At 30.5% G+C, this 18,796-nt stretch overlaps 9 protein-coding genes across 9 annotated transcripts; 5 read left to right on the forward strand and 4 right to left on the reverse strand.

Annotated features, from left to right (window-relative positions):
* Positions 1–26: 26 nt before the first annotated feature.
* BX663DRAFT_502898 (uncharacterized protein) lies at positions 27–2,959 on the reverse strand. The gene is made up of 7 exons (XM_051526680.1): positions 2,732–2,959; positions 2,246–2,431; positions 2,119–2,161; positions 1,541–2,024; positions 852–1,440; positions 692–791; positions 27–619 (listed from the first exon to the last, which is right to left on the reverse strand). The coding sequence occupies exons 1-7, from the start codon at positions 2,889–2,891 to the stop codon at positions 76–78; spliced, it is 2,106 nt and encodes a 701-aa protein (XP_051384575.1). The 5' UTR covers positions 2,892–2,959; the 3' UTR covers positions 27–75.
* A 198-nt stretch (positions 2,960–3,157) lies between these two features.
* Positions 3,158–4,140, forward strand: BX663DRAFT_502900 (Gar1/Naf1 RNA binding region-domain-containing protein). Its single transcript, XM_051526681.1, has 4 exons — positions 3,158–3,258; positions 3,340–3,399; positions 3,477–3,755; positions 3,830–4,140. Exons 1-4 carry the CDS (start codon positions 3,213–3,215, stop codon positions 4,084–4,086), a joined length of 642 nt encoding a protein of 213 aa, XP_051384576.1. The 5' UTR covers positions 3,158–3,212; the 3' UTR covers positions 4,087–4,140.
* A 223-nt stretch (positions 4,141–4,363) lies between these two features.
* BX663DRAFT_502904 (P-loop containing nucleoside triphosphate hydrolase protein) lies at positions 4,364–6,639 on the forward strand. Its single transcript, XM_051526682.1, has 6 exons — positions 4,364–4,629; positions 4,788–5,091; positions 5,155–5,585; positions 5,667–5,912; positions 5,977–6,309; positions 6,362–6,639. Exons 1-6 carry the CDS (start codon positions 4,402–4,404, stop codon positions 6,578–6,580), a joined length of 1,761 nt encoding a protein of 586 aa, XP_051384577.1. The 5' UTR covers positions 4,364–4,401; the 3' UTR covers positions 6,581–6,639.
* Positions 6,640–6,680: 41 nt separating this feature from the next.
* On the forward strand, positions 6,681–7,625 carry BX663DRAFT_451115 (uncharacterized protein). The gene is made up of 2 exons (XM_051523752.1): positions 6,681–7,026; positions 7,140–7,625. The coding sequence occupies exons 1-2, from the start codon at positions 6,715–6,717 to the stop codon at positions 7,593–7,595; spliced, it is 768 nt and encodes a 255-aa protein (XP_051384578.1). The 5' UTR covers positions 6,681–6,714; the 3' UTR covers positions 7,596–7,625.
* A 38-nt stretch (positions 7,626–7,663) lies between these two features.
* BX663DRAFT_502906 (uncharacterized protein) lies at positions 7,664–9,559 on the forward strand. The gene is made up of 9 exons (XM_051526683.1): positions 7,664–7,793; positions 7,858–7,894; positions 7,965–8,087; positions 8,151–8,288; positions 8,356–8,472; positions 8,536–8,736; positions 8,803–9,222; positions 9,298–9,402; positions 9,462–9,559. The coding sequence occupies exons 1-9, from the start codon at positions 7,690–7,692 to the stop codon at positions 9,510–9,512; spliced, it is 1,296 nt and encodes a 431-aa protein (XP_051384579.1). The 5' UTR covers positions 7,664–7,689; the 3' UTR covers positions 9,513–9,559.
* On the reverse strand, positions 9,411–10,190 carry BX663DRAFT_322204 (uncharacterized protein). The gene has a single exon (XM_051522098.1). The coding sequence runs from the start codon at positions 10,019–10,021 to the stop codon at positions 9,524–9,526; it is 498 nt and encodes a 165-aa protein (XP_051384580.1). The 5' UTR covers positions 10,022–10,190; the 3' UTR covers positions 9,411–9,523.
* BX663DRAFT_322147 (uncharacterized protein) lies at positions 10,142–11,047 on the reverse strand. Its single transcript, XM_051522097.1, has one exon. The coding sequence runs from the start codon at positions 10,847–10,849 to the stop codon at positions 10,262–10,264; it is 588 nt and encodes a 195-aa protein (XP_051384581.1). The 5' UTR covers positions 10,850–11,047; the 3' UTR covers positions 10,142–10,261.
* Positions 11,048–13,373: 2,326 nt separating this feature from the next.
* BX663DRAFT_535517 (glyceraldehyde-3-phosphate dehydrogenase 1) lies at positions 13,374–14,656 on the forward strand. Its single transcript, XM_051530601.1, has 2 exons — positions 13,374–13,720; positions 13,796–14,656. Exons 1-2 carry the CDS (start codon positions 13,425–13,427, stop codon positions 14,511–14,513), a joined length of 1,014 nt encoding a protein of 337 aa, XP_051384582.1. The 5' UTR covers positions 13,374–13,424; the 3' UTR covers positions 14,514–14,656.
* A 1,516-nt stretch (positions 14,657–16,172) lies between these two features.
* Positions 16,173–17,816, reverse strand: BX663DRAFT_469486 (uncharacterized protein). Its single transcript, XM_051524116.1, has 6 exons — positions 17,626–17,816; positions 17,458–17,547; positions 17,306–17,384; positions 17,094–17,253; positions 16,442–16,989; positions 16,173–16,353 (listed from the first exon to the last, which is right to left on the reverse strand). Exons 1-6 carry the CDS (start codon positions 17,741–17,743, stop codon positions 16,329–16,331), a joined length of 1,020 nt encoding a protein of 339 aa, XP_051384583.1. The 5' UTR covers positions 17,744–17,816; the 3' UTR covers positions 16,173–16,328.
* Between the last annotated feature and the right edge of the window lie 980 nt (positions 17,817–18,796).

Consider the following 18,796-nt stretch of genomic DNA (forward strand, 5'->3'; position numbering starts at 1 on the left):
AAAAAAAAAAAAAAAAAAAAAAAAAAGACGAACACAATTAATATGTATTATGTGTATGAAGAAAGAAAGAAAAAATTAATAAAATGAAATGTTTGAATCACCTTCAGCAGGAGCATCAAGATCAACATAAGATTTAACTTGTCTAGGGTCTTTAGGGAATGCATCGATATCCATCATAGTATTACTACCTCCCCTTGTTCTTCTTGCAGCGTATGAACCACCACCATACATATTCTCTGCACCACCACCATTACCACTACCAAATCCAATACGAGGTATTTGATCCCAAGGGGTTCCTGCCATAGCAGCAGTAGGTGGTAAATGCATACCTTGGGGTGTTCCCATGATGCCCATGAATGGCATACCCATGGGCATCATGGCTTGATTATTGACATAATTTGTGTTTGTATTGGGTAAAATATGATTGGGATCCAACACATAGTTATTATAATATTCTACTTTAGTTTTAATACGCTCTGTTTCTTCAGGATGCTTTGTTAAGATATGCTTCTCTACATAATCAAAGCCTTTAAATGCTTTAGAGCATTCGCCCACTTGGCATTTATATTTGGATTCGTGCTCCTTAAGAACATGTTCCTTAACAAATTCTTCAAGTTCCCTAAGATTAAAAAAAAATAAAAAAGGCTTCAATTATCTCTGCTTAGAAGGAAAAGAAAAGAAAAAAACTTACGTTTGCAAAATAAGACCACCTAATCTTTTGATTTCATGATCATCTGGTGTATGAATTTTTAAAGATATTCTCTGATCCAAGTTTTTCGCCCATTGAGCCACTAATAAAATAAATGACTTCAAATGAATACTTTACTTGTTTTCTATATGAATTTACTTACTTCCTCGCTCGGCTTTTGCTATTTGTTTAGGATCAGTATTGGATTCTTCCGATTTTTGAGTAGATAGAATACGACAATGAGGATCACAGCATTTCCTTGTCAACTCTTCAGATGAATCACATTCTAATGCACAATAATAGCAATACATATGAACTCGTCTTAAATAAGCAATGATCATGTCCAATGATTTTTTTAATTTCCAATTTTCTTCTTCCTTTTCATCTTTATGCTCGCTGATTACTTTTTCAGTGCGAGCTTCAACAGCCTTTAATCCTTCTGGCGTATCTTCACCTAATATGGATTCAAGAGCAAGTGCTAGTTCTTTAGCTTGTTCTACATCTTTTTGAATACGCTCCGTTGTATTAGCAATCTCAGGAGCGTTACGAGGATTACGGGTTTGAACTGCATTTTTACGATTCATAGCCAAGTGAAATACAAAATCATCCACCTTTTGATTATCTAATTGTTCAAATGTCTTTTTCATATCCGTTCCTTCCTTGAAAGTAATCCATCCAATACGATGAAATTTCTTATTCGGACTTGGTTCTGAAAGAGCTAAATAATCAAAGCCTTCCACTTTACTACAAAACTAATAATAATAATAATAAAAATATATAAATAAATATACATGTATAATTCAGTGATGTTTCTTTTTCTTTTTTTTTTCCTTGTGAGCCAATCATGAATACCTCTAAAATCTTTTCTCTAGCAATGGTTGGAGGTACAGTTTTGATGACTAACTTTGTTTCATATTCGACATCAGTCGTGTCTTCATTATTATTTTCTGTAGTTGGCATTGTATTCTCAGTTTCATCTTCATCGTTGGTAGTTTCTTTGGATGGATCCACTTTAGCATCATAACACGAATTGTCATAATCACCCCTTTCTAATTCTTCCAAGAATTCCGTTAAATAGCGACGTCTACGTGATTTGACATCTTCTTGTCGAGGACGCGAAAGATGAGGGTGATATTTTTCTTGAAACCACTCTTTATCTTGATTGGATGCAAAGAATTGAGCTAATTGTCGTGCAGCAAATTTTTCTTTATAATGAGCGAAACGTTTTTGCATATCTTCATCATCAATACGTCTATTAGAAGTTCTTTTGGTGTATTCAGAAAATTGCTTAAAAGATACAAGGTAATCTAGTTGAATTGGATCGACCAAAGGAAGTCTAAACAAATTGTATGAATTACATATACATATATTTATATATAGAATTTATTTAGCCGTTTTTTTTTTTTCTGAAAAAGAAAAAAAAATTATACCTTCCAACCCAGCCTTGGTTCATCATTTGTGGACCCATCATTTCTATAAATATTTTCAAAATTAATTAAATATTAGTATAACAAAAAAAAGGGGGGAAGGGAGAAGACGACAATATAAAATAGTTACCCATCATGGGATATCCTCCAGCAAACTGAGAAGGTTCAGGTTTGCTACCATAACGAGGTCCAGGCATGTAGCCATCACGATCATAGTTTGGAATGTAGTGATCAGTTTCAGGGTCATTTCTAATGTCTCTATTACGTGAGTAATTTCTCATAGGTGAATAAGAAGGTCTTCTTTTATGTCGACGGTCTATTGATGTTGATTAAATATATATATACATATATATACATATATATACATATATATATAAAGTAATAATAGTTGAAATATACATTGATTGGAATAGAAGTCGATGCGATTGAAAGATATACGTATAGTTACGAGAGTAGAATAATAACAATAATAAAGAATAATAATGAAAACAAAAAAAACAAAAGAATAGAAAAAAAAAGAGAGAGAGAGAGAGAATAGAAAAAAAAATAAATAATATAAGAAGAAATAAACAAAAATAAAAGTATGCATTTTATGGGATTTTTGTTGTTTCTATACCTTCAGGAGGAGTAGGGCTACGACGACCGCGCTTCTTTCGGTCATAGCGCTCGTACTCTTCACCATATCTATCACGTTCTAAGCTACGTTCATGACGAAACTTATCGCGTCCGTGATTATGCTGCGTGTTCTCATCGTCTGACCATTCATTATAGCCCATTCTGTTCCAAAATTAATAAAATCCTTTTCAAAAGCTGAAAATTTGAAAGGGAAACAAAGAAAAAAAAAAATTAAGAACTACCAATTGTATGTATAAAAAAAAAAAAGAAAAAAAAAAAAAAAAAGACGGAAAAATGATGACGACACATAGAATGGTCTTGTAACATAAAAGTGACTATTAAATTATACTACTATTTTCAAAAACTTTACAGTGGTCAAAAATTTTAGCAGTAGACCAACAAATCTTGTAATTTTTGCAGTTCTTTTTTTTTTCTTTTTTTTTTTAAAAAAAAAAAATATACAAATATTTAAAACAAACATAATGGGTTATGGAGATCAAAGAGGTGGACGTGGTGGATTTCGTGGGGGTAATTCAAAAATTAGTTAAATTAATAAAAAAATTTTTTTTTCTTTTTTACTGACTTCAAGATTGTTCATCGATCATAAAGGTCGTGGAGGTGGAAGAGGTGGATTTAATAGCCAACAAGGACCACCAGCCGAAGTAGTTGGTAATAATAATAATAATATAGAAAAGAAAAAAATTATAAATGTGTTGATGTATTAAATTCATTTATTTATTTTTTAGTTGTTGGTACATTTGTTAGTGCTTGCGAAGGTGAAATGGTCTGCAAATTGAATAATCCTAAGGTTCCATTCTTCAATGCACCCATTTACCTTCAAGACAAGACTATGATTGGTAAAATTGATGAAATTCTCGGTCCTGTAAACGAAGTTTATTTTACTGTAAAGATGCAGGATGGTCATAGTACAAATAATTTTAAATTAGATGATAAAGTCTATATTGCACTTGACAAATTATTACCAATGGATCGTTTCTTACCTAAACCTAAAGTAGCTGGAAAAGGTAGAGAAAAAAAGAAAAAAAGAAAAAGAGGATAATATATTTCTATAATGAATGCTAATTTTTAAATTTATTAGTTTCAAAGCCTACTGGTCTTCAAGGCAAGATTGAAAAGAGACAAACTAATACTCGTGGTGGAGCAAGAGGCGGTAGTAGAGGCGGTGCTCGTGGTGGTGCTCGTGGTGGTGCCCGCGGTGGTGCTCGCGGCGGTAGTCGTGGTGGTAGTCGTGGTGGTGGCCGTGGTGGCTCCCGTGGTGGATTTAATAATAATCGTGGACGTGGAGGCTTTAACTCATCATCATCTCGTTCTAGTAACCACGTTACTTTTAATTAAATTCTATTGTAAATATAGCATTTATACTGCAAAAAAAAAAAAAGAATCCCTTAATTTCTTAGATATTGAAGAGACAAAATTTTAACTTATTAATAAAAAAAAAAAAAAAAGCTACAGCATTAATGCAATGATTACGGAGTTCTAACGTAGTCTTTTTCTTTTTTTTTTTTTTTTCTTAGTGAGGAGAGAACTTGTAATATGCAAAAAAACGATTGGTACACAAAAAAAAATTGAATCATTTATATTGTTGTATTTCCTTTTTTTTTTTATTCTTTTTGTTTTTTCCTTTTTGTTTTTTTTTTTCGACACTATATTATGAGGATATTTACTATTTATGCACCTGTTTTAAAGTCAACGTTGCCTCCACATTATTCAGTGAGACCAGTTATTTTATTAGCATCAAAACGATTCTATCATAGTGCTGATTATACTGGTGGAGGGCTTATGGGAAGAGATAATTTTATAAACCCTATTTCTACCCCGCCTTTTAATAATAATGAAGACCATTTTGGACTTTCTACTCCCTTAACTGACCCTCGTACTGTAAGTATATGCTATTATTACTATTATTTTTTTTAAAAAAAAAGAAAAGAAAAAAGAAAAGAAAAACAACAGCAATAAACGTTAAATATATACATATATCTATATTTATTTATACTTATCAAAAAGATTATCTAATAAACTCCATCTTCTTTAAATAGATTGTTCAACATTTAAATGAATATGTCATTGGACAAGAAAGAGCAAAAAAGGTCCTTGCTGTAGCTATTTATAATCATTATAACAGGGTGAGAGCAAACTTGAAAAGACAACAACAACGGCAACAACAACAACAACATCAGCAAGAACAACTTCATTTGTCTAGTCATATGGAGGGATTAGATGACAAATTTCATACTGAACATCATCATCCTACTCTTCCTCAAGAATATTATTCAAGTCAACAATTACCACTTCAATCACAGCAACATAATGACTTTTCTTCTGCTGAGAATATATCACTTGGTATGATTTAAATGAATTTTTATTTTTTTATTTATTTATTTATTAAATATTATAATCGAATAGGTGCACAACGTCGTGCATGGTTAAATCCACCTACAGAAGCCTCAAATAACCACAAGACAGTATCACCTATAAATGAATCAAATACGACAAGATCATCTTTTGAACAAGAATTAGGAGATAATACGACTGTACATGATAAAAGTAATGTTCTATTGATTGGTCCAACGGGCTCTGGAAAGACATTGCTTGCACGAACGTTAGCTCAGATATTACAAGTTCCGTTTTCAATGTCAGACGCTACACCTTTCACTCAAGCTGGTTATGTAGGTGAAGATGTTGAGTTGGTCATTCAAAGATTGTTACAGGCTTGTGATTATGATGTAAAGAAAGCTGAAACAGGTATTGTCTTTATTGATGAAATCGATAAAATATCTAGAAGATCAGATAGTCATTCTGCGTCAAGAGATGTGTCTGGTGAAGGAGTTCAACAGGTATAATAACATACATACTTTACTCTACTCTATTTGATATTATTCAACTTATACTTTTTGTGTGTGTGTATATATCTATAGTCACTTTTAAGAATGTTAGAAGGTACAATCGTGAATATCACAGACAAATCTGGTGCTTCTAATAACCATAAAAGGGGGGTTCCAAATGGAGTAGGAGGAGGAGTTGGAGGAGGAGGAGGAGGAGGAGCGATAAGTTCCCCTAATAAAGGTGAAACTTATTCTGTAGATACAAGTAACATTTTATTTATTTTAAGTGGTGCCTTTATTGGGTTGGATAAAATTATTAGTGATCGTATGTCAAAAGGAGTAAGTAGATAGTATTTCATTTAATTTGGTTTCAAGTATAAAGTAATAATTAACTCTTTCATAGTCCATTGGTTTCAATGCACGTATCATATCAGAAATAGAGGCTGAAAATGAACGTAAAGAATCCTTACAATCTGTTGAACCAAATGATCTTGTAAAATTTGGATTGATACCCGAATTCGTAGGCCGCATTCCTGTAGTTGCTTCTGTAAATAATCTTAAAGTGAATGATCTTGTTCGTGTCTTGAAGGAGCCTAAGAATTCATTGCTAAAACAATATGAAGAATTATTTAAACTGAATCATGTTCAATTAAGATTCAGTCAAGCTGCTTTAGAGGCTATTGCATCTCAAGCATTAGAAAAGAAAACAGGTGCTCGAGGTTTAAGAAGGATTATGGTATTTATTGTTTAAAAAAAAAAATAGTATCTATTATTCACTTTATAAATAGGAAAACTTATTATTAGAGCCAATGTATGATGCACCAGGTTCTTGCATTAAACAGGTTATTATAGACAGTAAAGTAGTAAATCATAAAAAGCCTCCTGTTTATATCACTTCTGAAAAATCACAACTGGCAGAAAAAATTCTTGCTGAAGACGATGGAATTGACTTGCTACAAAGCACGAATGAAGAAAATACACTACACCAACAACAAATGACTCAATAATAATAATGCTAAATAAAAATAATATTTTTTTATTGGTTGTTAAACTAATTCTACCTAAATTGGCTGCTGCTATTAAATTATTTGATAATAATAAGGTCTTTTTTTTTTCATACAATTTTTTTTTTTTATATAAGATGGCATCCATTCAACCTGTTCATTCAGTATTATTTGATAATAATCAAGATACAAACCAATATTATGGTCAGCCACAGTCTACTGCAGGTGCAGATGGTTTACAATTTTATTCATCAAGTTATGGGGATCAATATAATTCAAATGCTAATTATTATAGTAGTCCACCTACTGGCGACATGAGATCTTCTAATTATGATTATACTTCAGGTGCTTCTGGTTCTTTTTGGAGCGCGTTTGGCACAGGTGGATTTGCAGATGAACCACCATTGTTAGAAGAACTTGGATTAAACTTTGACCATATTAAAACAAAGGTAAGCTTGATATACATATAAATATATATATATGTGTGTGTGTGTCTGTCTGTATGTATACATCAAAATAAGAAAAACTCATGTCTCTCTTTTTTTTTTATTTATTTATTCAGAGTTTAGCTGTATTAAATCCTTTTCGTACAGTACCACACACAATTATGGATGATGCTGATTTAGCAGGACCTCTTTTATTCATTTTTTTATTTGGTACATTTTTGTTGTTGTCGAGAAAATCACATTTTAGTTACATTTATGGTGTGGGAGTATTGGGAGTTGTCAGTATTTATCTCATTTTGAATTTGATGAGTGAAAATGGAATTGACTGGTCAAGAACAGCTAGTGTTTTAGGTTACTGTTTATTGCCCATGGTTATGTTGAGTGGATTTAGTGTAGTATTGAAATTAGATAATATCGTTGGTTCTGTCTTGACTATCATTAGTATATTTTGGTGTACTTATTCAAGTTCTGGTATGTTTACAAGTGTACTTCATTTAAATGAACAGCGATTGCTAGTTGCATACCCCGTTGGTCTTTTTTATGCTTGTTTTGCTCTAATGACCTTTTTTTAAAATAAAAATATTTTTTTATTATTATTATTATTTTCGCGCCTTTTTCTATTTATTCATTTATTTATTTATTTTTTTAAAAAAAAAAAAAAGAAAAATGCAACAACAACAACAACAACAACAACAGGCAACTATCATTACACCAGCTATTCAGATTAAAAAAAGACCTGCTGAAAATGATTCAATAACAAAACACATCAAGTAAGATTTAACGATTTTATCTTTTTTTTTTTTTTCATTATTAATCTAAAATTATTATAAAAAGAAAAAAGAGGCCTATAGATCGTAATGCCTTACCAAAGGTAATATACATGTATAGATTTATATACTAGAGCTTTTTTTTATTATTATTATTATTAATTCTATTCTTAGATTGATGCATATATACCAGAATCAAAACTATATACGGAATTATGTGAACTTGAAAAAAATCTGGATAAAGCCATCATGAGAAAACGATTAGATGTTCAAGAGGCTTTAGGAAAACCAACTAAAGTAAGTAAAATAAAAGAAAGAAAAAGAATACAAGATAACACCATTTATGTTATCAAAATATAGGTACGTCGAACATTACGTATATTTTTATCTAATACAGCTGCCGATCAGTCAAGTCAATTAGAAGAAGGCAATAATTTTGAAAATAATGATAATAATGCACCTTCCTGGACTTTAAGAATTGAAGGAAGATTACTAGATGTATGCTATCAAACTATACATGTATATATAAGATTGATTATAATAATTAACACATGACTGATAATAGCCCTTGATACCTACAAAAAAAGCACAACCAGTTCAAAAATTTACATCCTTTTTTAAATCCATTATTGTCGAGCTTGAACGAGACCCTGATATGTTTCCAGAAGGCAATATTATTGAAGTAAGTATACTATTTTGTTAAAATGAATAAATAAATAGGCTATTCATATACATCATGTTATAGTGGCATAAACAAGCTTCATCTTCTGATTTTGATGGTATTGAAGTAAAAAGAAAAGGAGATACTAATATTAAAGCACGGGTTATTCTTGTCCCTGATTATAATCCACAAAAATATAAGGTGAATTCACCTCTTGTTGAATTGATTAACGTAAAATTAGCTACAAAGCCACACATCATTCTTGAATTATGCAATTATATAAAGGTAAAAGGAAAAGGAAAAAAAAGAGATGGGGATTTATTTACACTTCTTCATTATCCATGTCTTTAGTTGAATAAACTATTCGATGAACAGGACAAGAGAATGATTAAGAGTGATGCCAAGCTTAAAAACCTTTTAGATAAAGACACATTCCAACTTTCTGAATTACCAACATTAATTCATCGATATTTAACAGTCCCAGATCCAATCGTATTAGAATATACAATTTGTGTTGATAAACAATTTACACAATCACCTACAGCTTATGATATGGATGTAGAATTAGATAATGTCTTGAAACAAAAAATGATGAATACAGTAGCTTCAACTCAATCCCAAAAAGAAGTGTTAGCTTTAGATGATAAAATTATACAATGTGTACAAAGTATCAATAATTCAAAAGTGAAGCGAGATTTCCTAATTCAATTTACCACCAATCCCATCAAGTTTATTAACAAATGGATTACAAGTCAAGCAAGAGAATTAGAAGTAAGAAAAGAGAAGAGAATGTTATGTATATGTGTAGTTAAATGTAGGCTCAATTTTCTTTTTTTTTTTTATTAGATCATTCTGGGTGAAACAAAGGTAAACTTGGAAGACGTTCGGCAAACAGACTTTTATAAGCAACCTTGGGTAAAGGAAGCTGTATTCCATTATTTAACTTCAAAGGTATATACATACATACATATATGCTTGTGTAGAATTGATATTAACAGCTTCTTGTATAGACTCAACAACGTATGCAAGAACTTTTAGCAACTCAAAAACCGCAAATTTAAATATTTATTATTTATGACATTTTAAGAATATCTTTAAATAAAGCAGTAATGTCATTCATTTGTTTAAAAATAGTATTCACTGTCTTTTGTTCAAAACGATCACCCGTATAAACAAAGGGAACTTCATTCGTATGATCATGTGTATCATATTCTTGATTATTATATCTTGATGGAGTATGTTTCACTTTAACATGTTCTATTAAATTATACAAGTTGTCAGTATGATACCAACAACTTGTACAAGCATACTGTTGTTCATCCCAATGCATCTTCATATTAGTTTGATAATCATATATATCATTCTTAGGTCGACGAACACTTTTACGACGACTAGGAAGATAATAGCCATGCTCTTCCCTTACGTGATTAATAGTTCTAGCAGCTACACCATAAGCAACGTAGTTATTATTATTATGTCCACTACAACATATATAACATGGATAAACCAAATGCAAAACCGTTTTCTTTCTTGGTGGGTTATTTTCATCTACCTTATTTGTTCCTACCATATTACAAGCAAGAATAAGAATAAAGAGAAAGAAAGAAAGAATAGTAAAAGAAAAGGAGTATAGAAGGAAAGACGTGTGGTTTATATTACTTTTTTTTTTCTTTTGTAGTCAATCAGTATGTAAATTGTTGTCCTTGTATACACAATTATGTCTGACCCTACCCCCACCCAATAAAAATAAAAGCGTATATATTAAGGATTACACTTTATTTGACAACATTGACTTGTTTCAAAAAAAAAACTATTTTGTCATTACTTTATCAGTAAAAAGCCTTTTAAAATTGGCAACTAAATCATCTACAAGACCTAATAGTTCTTTTTGTTTAGCAGAGGAGTCAAGATGATTATTATCTTGCTTATCCATATTTATCTGATGATGAGCTTCCATATTTATCTGATGATGATCTTTCATATCTCGGTAATTATCATGATAATCATGAGCAGGGTTAAATTCATCATAATGATTATTATCATAATAACGGTGTTGATACATGATTGGTTCAGGAGCATCTATGATAGTGGGTTTATTAGTTACTTGGTTATCCACATGTTCATTTTTGATATGTTCTGCTATAGTTTGATAATTAGGCTCGCAATGGAACCAACAAGTGGGACAACCAAAATGAATAACATAATTTGTATTAGCTTCCTTCTTTTTCTTGAATTCATATTTAACATCTTTCGGTCTATTTTTACCAGGTTTTCTACGTTCGATTTGAATACTATGGAATTTTTCTAGATGTTTAATCAGAACAGGTGCAGTACTTAGTCTTTCATTACATACATGGCAATGATATTCTATGAAAACTGGAATTGGTTGTGGCATCATATATGTGTATATTTTTTTTTTCTAAAAGAAAAAACAAAAAAAAAAAAAGAGTGGAGATAAATGGATAGTAACAGTCTATTTATTCATAAGATAAAAAGTCGTCAATACATGTTTAATAACAAAGAACTTGGGTTTAATTTAAACACTCATTGTTGTCATGCTACTTGAAATATTAGCAAGTGGTTATTATCATTTATTTAGATAAATAAATAAACATCATACGTATTTACAATATTGACACTGTCTTATCTCTCAACGCCCCCTCTTTTTTTTTTTTTTTCTTATTTATTAATAGTAGCGCTATATAAACATGTATATATTTTAACTTTTACTGCTAAACTTGTATTTGTCCTGAGCGTGTTGTGCGTATTTTATTATTATTCAAGTTCATTATTTAAAAAAAAAGAAAAAAAAACACAACATGGAAAACTGATCATCTCTAAAATAATACCCAAACCCTACAAAAGCTCTCTTTTATAATTAACCTCACTCATTTTAATACAAACATACATTCACACACACACACACACACACACACACACACACATCTTTTTTAACACACACCCCTTTTTTTTCTTATTCGGTATTATTATCAACATGACTTACAATCGAGTATTATAAGCTTACATTCAGGTACCATATATAAAATAGTCTTTTTTTTTTATTAAAATTTCGTCTATTATGTAACTCTTTATCCTCCCCCACATTTTATACTATTTGTGCATAAAAAAAAAAGACATACTTGTACTTGTTTACATTCATTTCAAATGTTATTTTTCATATTTTCATACTGATTCAGTCTATGCTTCTCTTTAGGAATTGAAATAAAAAGAAAGAGAAAGAAAGAAAGAAAGAGAGAGAGATAAAATAAAAAAGGGAAATCTATAATGATCTATAATTTACATACACACATGTTATCCGATAAGTTTGATTGTTTCGATAATAAAATGTTATTATCTTTTTTCCTTTCACTTTATCCAAGTGGAGAAATTGTCTCTCTTTTTTTTTAAATCGGAGCATTTATTGATAAATAAATAAAAAAAAATGCGTAAATGCGAAACCATTTGATAAAGTTAGAATTTTCTAGTAAAAAAAAAAAATATATATGAAAAAACATGAAAAATGAAAAAGAAGACGCGAAAATAATTAAAGTAAATATGATTCATTGTTATACAATTTGAATACACAAAAGAGAGAGAGAGAGAGATCAACAAGATATTTGTATTCAACGCTTATTGTAAATACTACTTTACAAACAATACCTTTTTTTTTTCTGTGCTAAAACTGGAAATAGATCTTAATGAAAAGATTTAAGACAAATATAACAAAAGAAATAGTACTATTTTACGTACACTCAACAAAATATACTTACCATTTATAAACTCTATTTTAATTAGGATAGATTAATATTTATTTATTTATTTATTTATTTATTTTTTTTTTACTGCTTCATTCTTTCGTAATAGGTTGACTTGTATGCTGTTATAATAGTAATTATTAGGGTAAATTAATCTTCCTTTAATCTTTTTAATCATTTGGATCCCGAAGATCTGCAAAATAAAAACAAAAAAAAGGCTATACTCAAATCGATGAATTACTTTCATTATAACACTTGTTAAGAATTTTTCCATAATAAAATGAAAAACATGATAAAAAAAGAAAAAAAGAAAAAAATAAAATAAAATAAAAAAAAAGATATCAAGAAAGTAAATAAAAAATAAGGGCAACTATTTAAATAAACCCATTTATGCTATTAAAGTAACACGAAAGCATTCACATATATAATGATAAGAAAAACGTCATTCAAAACCCTTGATGTCCAAATATTCACACGTGTATAAAAATTATAGGCATTAACGACATAACTAAACGCAGAAAATAATAATAAGACGAATCTTAATATTATGCGCAGCATCACTACTTCAATATATTAAAAAAATATAATATGAATCATTTAGCAGAGTCTAATTTTTTTTTTTTTCTTTTTCGAATTAAAAGTGTCACAAATTCTAATAATATCTTATCAGATATGTGTGTTCGTTTGAAAAAAAAAACAAAAACAAAAACAAATGTCTTTTTCCTTCAAAAGAAAGGAGAAATAAATAAATATATTCTTTAGTGTAAATTACAACAGTGTACTACGTTATTTATTTATTTTTTATGCATCTTGACTATATTAAACATAAATTGATTTAAATAAAAATAACCAAGCTCTTACTTTTGGTGAAAGCAAATAATAGCTATTGAGTATGACACGTTATCAAAAATTATCTGTCTATTTTATAAAAATTTATGTCTTACTGAGTCAATATATAATACTAAAAAAAATCGATATCAGGTCACAATTTTAATTTTTATTGGATCAGAGTCCGATTTTATGGTAGAAAAAAAAAAAAAAGGGCTAAACGCGCCGTACCAAAAAAAAAAAAAAGTATACCCATGAAGTTTGAGACATTGAGAAAAAAAAAAAAGTTATATAAACCTTACAAATTTTTTGTCACTTGTGAAAGTTTTCTTTTTTTTTTTTCTTTTTTTTTTCTTTACAAATATATTTCATATTTAGTATATTATAAAAATGGTTGTCAAGGTTGGTATTAACGGTTTCGGTCGTATTGGTCGTATTGTCCTCCGTGCTACTGAGGAAAAGGAAGAAGTCCAAGTTGTTGCCATCAACGATCCCTTCATCCCTCTTGACTACATGGCCTACATGTTGAAGTACGATACCGTTCACGGTCGTTTCCCCGGTTCCATTGAAATCAAGGACGGTAAGCTCGTTGTCAACGGTCATGCCATCACTGTCACTGCCGAACGTGATCCCGCCAACATCCCTTGGGGTCAAGCTGGTGCTGACTACGTTGTTGAATCCACTGGGTAAGATTTTGAATTAAGTTTTTTTTTTTTTTTTTTTTTGACGCGTTTTTTTAACATTTATTATTAAAAAAATAGTGTCTTCACCAAGATCGAAGGTGCCTCTGCTCACTTGAAGGGTGGTGCCAAGAAGGTCATCATCTCTGCTCCCTCTGCTGATGCCCCCATGTTCGTCTGTGGTGTCAACCTCGATGCCTACAAGTCTGAATACAAGGTCATCTCCAACGCCTCTTGTACCACCAACTGTTTGGCTCCCCTCGCCAAGGTTATCAACGATGAATTCGGTATCAACGAAGGTTTGATGACCACTGTCCACGCCACCACCGCCACTCAAAAGACTGTCGATGGTCCTTCTCACAAGGACTGGAGAGGTGGTCGTGCCGCTGCTGCCAACATCATCCCCTCTTCCACTGGTGCTGCTAAGGCTGTCGGTAAGGTTATCCCCGCTCTTAACGGTAAGCTCACTGGTATGGCCTTCCGTGTCCCTACTCCTGATGTTTCCGTTGTTGATCTTACTGTCAACCTCGCCAAGCCTACCACTTACGAAGAAATCAAGGCTGCTGTCAAGAAGGCCTCTGAAACTACCATGAAGGGTGTCCTCGGTTACACTGAAGATGCTACCGTCTCCTCTGATTACATTGGTGAACGTAACTCCTCTGTCTTCGATGCCACTGCCGGTATCCAATTGACCCCTACCTTCGTCAAGCTCATCTCTTGGTACGATAACGAATTCGGTTACTCCAACCGTGTTGTTGACCTCCTCATCCACGCCGCTAAGGTCGATGGTGCTCTCTAAATCATTTAACTTCATCTTATTAATGTCTTTTTTGCATTTCATTAATTATTTTTTTATTTCATTCTAAATAAACATTTCATATAAAAGAAAAAGTGAAGCACTTTAAAAATAAAATAAAGTCTTCACTTTTGTTATTGTAATATAAAAAACAAAAGTCCATCGTTTTTTTTATTTTATTTTTTTTTGCATGATGTTTATCTTTTTAATGTTTAACAGGATTCAATAGTTATGTCATGTTTAGGCAATAACATTTTTTTTTTTGATAGTGGCAGACATACAATATTCAATCGAGGAGGAGAGTTATGGGTGGCGATATAAGCAACTATTATTATTCATTTTTTTTTTATCTCTTAGATCTTTTTTATTTATTTTTTTAATCACGTAAAAGTATATCGCAGGAAATCTTTTAATTTTTTTTTGTGTAGCACTGTGCAACAAATGTTTGAGATTAAAATGATATTATATCTTTTTTATCTATGATGTTGTAATCCAATTTCGGTTGCAAAATAATAATTCAGGTCTTTATGAACTGTTTCAAGTAAATAGAAGCTCATAAAAAGAAAAACATCTGTATTTAATTAAAGTCTATTTTTTTTTTATTTATTTTAATATTGTGCCAAACACTCTTATTACGGCTTATTAGAAAAAAAAAGGGTTATGAATGAATGAATGATATAATTCCTTTTTTTTTTTTTTTTTTTTTTTTTTTCGTAGTCTAAACTATTTACGGGAAGAGACTGTAGATAGATAAATGGTCGTGATTCATACAAAGTAAAGTATTGAAATTATTCGACTAATAACGGCTATCAGATAAAGTAGCTTTACTTGACAATGCTGTTGAATACATACATCATTTCTATAAAAGTCTTTATCCATCCTTACCTCCTGTTCCTAATTCTTTCAAGACATTTAATATTCAGAATAATAGATATGTCCCAAAGCAAGTCAGAGCTTTAAAGAAGAACAAAAAAAAAAAAAAAAAGAAATTGTTAATTTACTTTATTGAATGATGGTTCCTTGAAGTTAAAGTACTTTCAATTATATATCAATAGCTATAATAAATAGATAACAAATAAGATAAAGACATCATCATTATTCCTTGCTATCGTATTTCTAACTCTACTACGCAAATAAATATTTATATCCAAGTAGATGTAAGTGATAGGTCGAATAGTTTATTACATCACATGACTTTTATAAAATGATGAAGACGACTAGAAATAAAATAACAGCTTATTGTAGAAAGCCTGTCGATAATTTCATTCCTTCTAAAGCAGAACAAGCAGTCGTAGATGGGCTGATTATATAAATATTATATATTAGAGATTAATGTCCATTCACGGTTTTATTTAACTTGGTAAATGATGCATTATAGAATAGGTTTAAATCGTAGCCATACTTCATTGATGTATATATATATGTGTGTGTAACTATATTATTAGCTAATACACCTCTCAAAGACAGCTTCTGATTATCTCTTCCTTCCTTCCTAATAACATTAGTGTCCAGTTTTTTTTTTCTTACTAGTGGACACTACTCCTTGTGTAATCATTTAATCTTACATAATGTAGGCATACAATGATGCCAATTCTACATGAATCTATATTATCAATCATGTTGTAATACGCTTCTTCTTAAATTAATTTATAAATTAACTTGGTTTATTTAGAGCTATTATTGTAACTTTTGATAATAGATATCCCATTTCCCCCTCTCATTCTCTTTCATATTTTATCAATAAATGTATTCCGATAGAAGAGTCTCTTTCTCTCTTTTCTTTTCTTTATTTTTTTTAATTAAATCTAAAAATCTATTTTAACCTAATAAATCTGCAAATACACTAAAAAAAAAAAAAAAAAAAAAAAAGGAGAGGGAGTCAACTATCAATAATACACGTACAAATGTAACATCTTGAATGATTGACTTACTCTTTCTTTTCAGACGGTTTAGCTGCAGTAGTAGTATTTGATGAAGAGAAAAATTGACTTCCTTGGGGCTGCTGTTGCTGTTGGTTGGAATTGGCAGAAATGAAGGATCCCCACATAGTGCTATTATTATTCCCTCCCAAGTTTAAACCTGCCATTTGACTTGTAAAATTGTTTCTACCATACATAGTTTGTTGTTGTTGTTGTTGTTGAGAAGAGGGCATTGCTGCAGGCATATTACTATATAAAGACAAAATAGATGATTTCAGGTCATCATGTTTTTGTGTTGAATTTTGTTTTGTTGAGGACATAGTTGAATTAGTATGCTGTGTAGTATTATTACTAGTAGATGTATCATTATCAAAAAAGAAATCAGCACCTTGGAGTTGACTGACAGGTTTAACATTTTGATGTTTAACGGAAGGTGAAGAAGAAGGTGATCCTAAGAATGCATCCAAATTTGCAAATTCTGATTGCTGTTTCTGTGTTTGCTTTTGAGGTGCAGGTGATTGACGAACAGAAGAAGCTGCTGAAGAAGAAGCAGGAGATGCCTAATCAAGAATGTAAGCATTTCAAAGGAAAATAGATGTATATATTTATAAATATAGAATTTTGTTATTTGTGTGTGTGTGTGTGTGTTTTTTTCTTTTCTTACTTGAATTTTGTCATCATTATCATCATCATCTCCACCGAGTGTACTAGGATCAGGAATGGGTCCTTTCATTGCCCATCTCTTTTGTTCATATTTAGCACGAATCCACATTTCCATATTACCTTCTGGAGGCTTTCTGTCTTTTAAATTAGCTTCCCAATATCTAGTTAAATAAACTTAATAAGGTCATTCAATTACTATCGTATGATGTTTACTTATTTGCGCGCTCATTCCCCCAACGAACCATATTCTCAACCTGATCTGTTACCCAGGTGTCCAAGTCGACGGATTTTACTAACGAATATATAGAAATGAGTTTCCTACTCACTTACACACACACAAACAGACAGAAAATGAATACACCTACCTTTACTAATATGAACACCTAAAGAACGATGTATACCAGAACAACGTATACAAATGAAAATGCCAAGATTCCATGAAGCCCAACGTGCATCTAATTAAAAAAATAAAAAAATAAAAGAAAATTAAGAAAGAAAGAAAGAGAGAGAGAGAGAGAGAATTAATTAAATACCTTTCTTCTTGCAATCAGCACAGTATTTATTTGGTGTTTTTTGAAGAAGAGCCTTCAATGTCTTTGAATTTTTTTCATTAGTTGCTCTATCGGCAATTCTTGCGTGACGAGTCGACATACTTTTGTATAAAAGCTTGAATAAAAAAAAAAATTAAAAAAAAGTAAAAAAAAAAAAAAAATATAATAAAATATACGGAAATAAATTAAGTAATGCTATTATAATTTAATATTGTTTATCAGCCAATATAATTTGTTATACATATTTTTGTATTACTCGATCATTTAACTCATGCTTTAATTTATCATGTTGATTGATTCCCCCCTCCCCTTTGTTTTTTTTAAACGAATCAAATTAATATTTGTACCTCTTTTTTGGACAAAACGAAAAAGGAAATTTAGATAGGAAAATATTAGTTTGTAAACAATTCAGACTCTTTACCTATAATGATTTAACTTTATAACGTTCATAATAATAATAAAAAACAACAACATATAAGGTATCGTTAAAGATAATAGTCCTCATTTACATTTCTTCACAGTTGTAATTGATGCAAATAATACATGTATACATATTTTTTTTCTTTTTTTTATAAGAATAATGTAGGTGAGAGCTATTTTTTTTTAATATAATAGTAGACAAGTGTAAATTATCTAAGGCAAAAGAAAGACAATGATCAAATTACTTGTATCTAACATATCTAGAAGAATGTTTGTTATAGATCAGATCTTCATTTTAAATAAGAACTTTGTCAGCCTAACAAGATGTATAACTAAATCATATCATAATCTTTTATATACTGATTTCTCTTAACATATGTACAAATCTATCATACGTAAGAAAAGGCTCGATAAGGAGAGATGCAAACGAGTCAGAAAATAGTGGTAAATAAGATATAATAGATAAAGTGGGAGCCTCCTTCCAATTCATTACATAGAAATAACACGTGTGGATTGTATAAAAGTAGGCCATCCTACTCAAAGAAAACTGTTTCAAATGTAAATTGTATAAACCAGAGACTGCAGATAATGGTAATATAGATTAAAAAAAGATGATATTAACAACAGTCATAATGAAACTAAAATCTTTTTCAAAGTGGATGCGTCAGGCAAGAAGTGTAAGCAAGCTAAATGGGAAGCCAAAAGAAGGAAGGTCAGTGAAGACCTTAATTTA

The sequence above is a fragment of the Cokeromyces recurvatus genome (genome assembly GCF_025118155.1).
Source record: "Cokeromyces recurvatus strain NRRL 2243 chromosome Unknown BX663scaffold_7, whole genome shotgun sequence".
Taxonomy (NCBI): domain Eukaryota; kingdom Fungi; phylum Mucoromycota; class Mucoromycetes; order Mucorales; family Mucoraceae; genus Cokeromyces; species Cokeromyces recurvatus.

Coding starts and splice junctions, on each gene's coding strand:
- BX663DRAFT_502898 (XM_051526680.1), bottom strand. CDS start 2,891: ATGGGCTATAATGAATGGTCAGACGATGAGAACACGCAGCATAATCAC. Junction 2,162..2,245: donor TGGAGGATATCCCATGATGG/GTAACTATTTTA, acceptor AAATATTTATAG/AAATGATGGGTCCACAAATG. Junction 792..851: donor AGCAAAAGCCGAGCGAGGAA/GTAAGTAAATTC, acceptor TTATTTTATTAG/TGGCTCAATGGGCGAAAAAC.
- BX663DRAFT_502900 (XM_051526681.1), top strand. CDS start 3,213: ATGGGTTATGGAGATCAAAGAGGTGGACGTGGTGGATTTCGTGGGG. Junction 3,400..3,476: donor ACCACCAGCCGAAGTAGTTG/GTAATAATAATA, acceptor TTTATTTTTTAG/TTGTTGGTACATTTGTTAGT. Junction 3,756..3,829: donor ACCTAAAGTAGCTGGAAAAG/GTAGAGAAAAAA, acceptor TAAATTTATTAG/TTTCAAAGCCTACTGGTCTT.
- BX663DRAFT_502904 (XM_051526682.1), top strand. CDS start 4,402: ATGAGGATATTTACTATTTATGCACCTGTTTTAAAGTCAACGTTGCCT. Junction 5,092..5,154: donor TGCTGAGAATATATCACTTG/GTATGATTTAAA, acceptor ATAATCGAATAG/GTGCACAACGTCGTGCATGG. Junction 6,310..6,361: donor GAGGTTTAAGAAGGATTATG/GTATTTATTGTT, acceptor CTTTATAAATAG/GAAAACTTATTATTAGAGCC.
- BX663DRAFT_451115 (XM_051523752.1), top strand. CDS start 6,715: ATGGCATCCATTCAACCTGTTCATTCAGTATTATTTGATAATAATCAA. Junction 7,027..7,139: donor TTGACCATATTAAAACAAAG/GTAAGCTTGATA, acceptor TTATTTATTCAG/AGTTTAGCTGTATTAAATCC.
- BX663DRAFT_502906 (XM_051526683.1), top strand. CDS start 7,690: ATGCAACAACAACAACAACAACAACAACAGGCAACTATCATTACACCA. Junction 7,895..7,964: donor ATCGTAATGCCTTACCAAAG/GTAATATACATG, acceptor TTCTATTCTTAG/ATTGATGCATATATACCAGA. Junction 8,289..8,355: donor TTGAAGGAAGATTACTAGAT/GTATGCTATCAA, acceptor GACTGATAATAG/CCCTTGATACCTACAAAAAA.
- BX663DRAFT_322204 (XM_051522098.1), bottom strand. CDS start 10,021: ATGGTAGGAACAAATAAGGTAGATGAAAATAACCCACCAAGAAAGAAA.
- BX663DRAFT_322147 (XM_051522097.1), bottom strand. CDS start 10,849: ATGATGCCACAACCAATTCCAGTTTTCATAGAATATCATTGCCATGTA.
- BX663DRAFT_535517 (XM_051530601.1), top strand. CDS start 13,425: ATGGTTGTCAAGGTTGGTATTAACGGTTTCGGTCGTATTGGTCGTATT. Junction 13,721..13,795: donor TACGTTGTTGAATCCACTGG/GTAAGATTTTGA, acceptor TTAAAAAAATAG/TGTCTTCACCAAGATCGAAG.
- BX663DRAFT_469486 (XM_051524116.1), bottom strand. CDS start 17,743: ATGTCGACTCGTCACGCAAGAATTGCCGATAGAGCAACTAATGAAAAA. Junction 17,548..17,625: donor TGCTGATTGCAAGAAGAAAG/GTATTTAATTAA, acceptor TTTTTTAATTAG/ATGCACGTTGGGCTTCATGG. Junction 16,354..16,441: donor AAACCGTCTGAAAAGAAAGA/GTAAGTCAATCA, acceptor TTTTTTTTTTAG/TGTATTTGCAGATTTATTAG.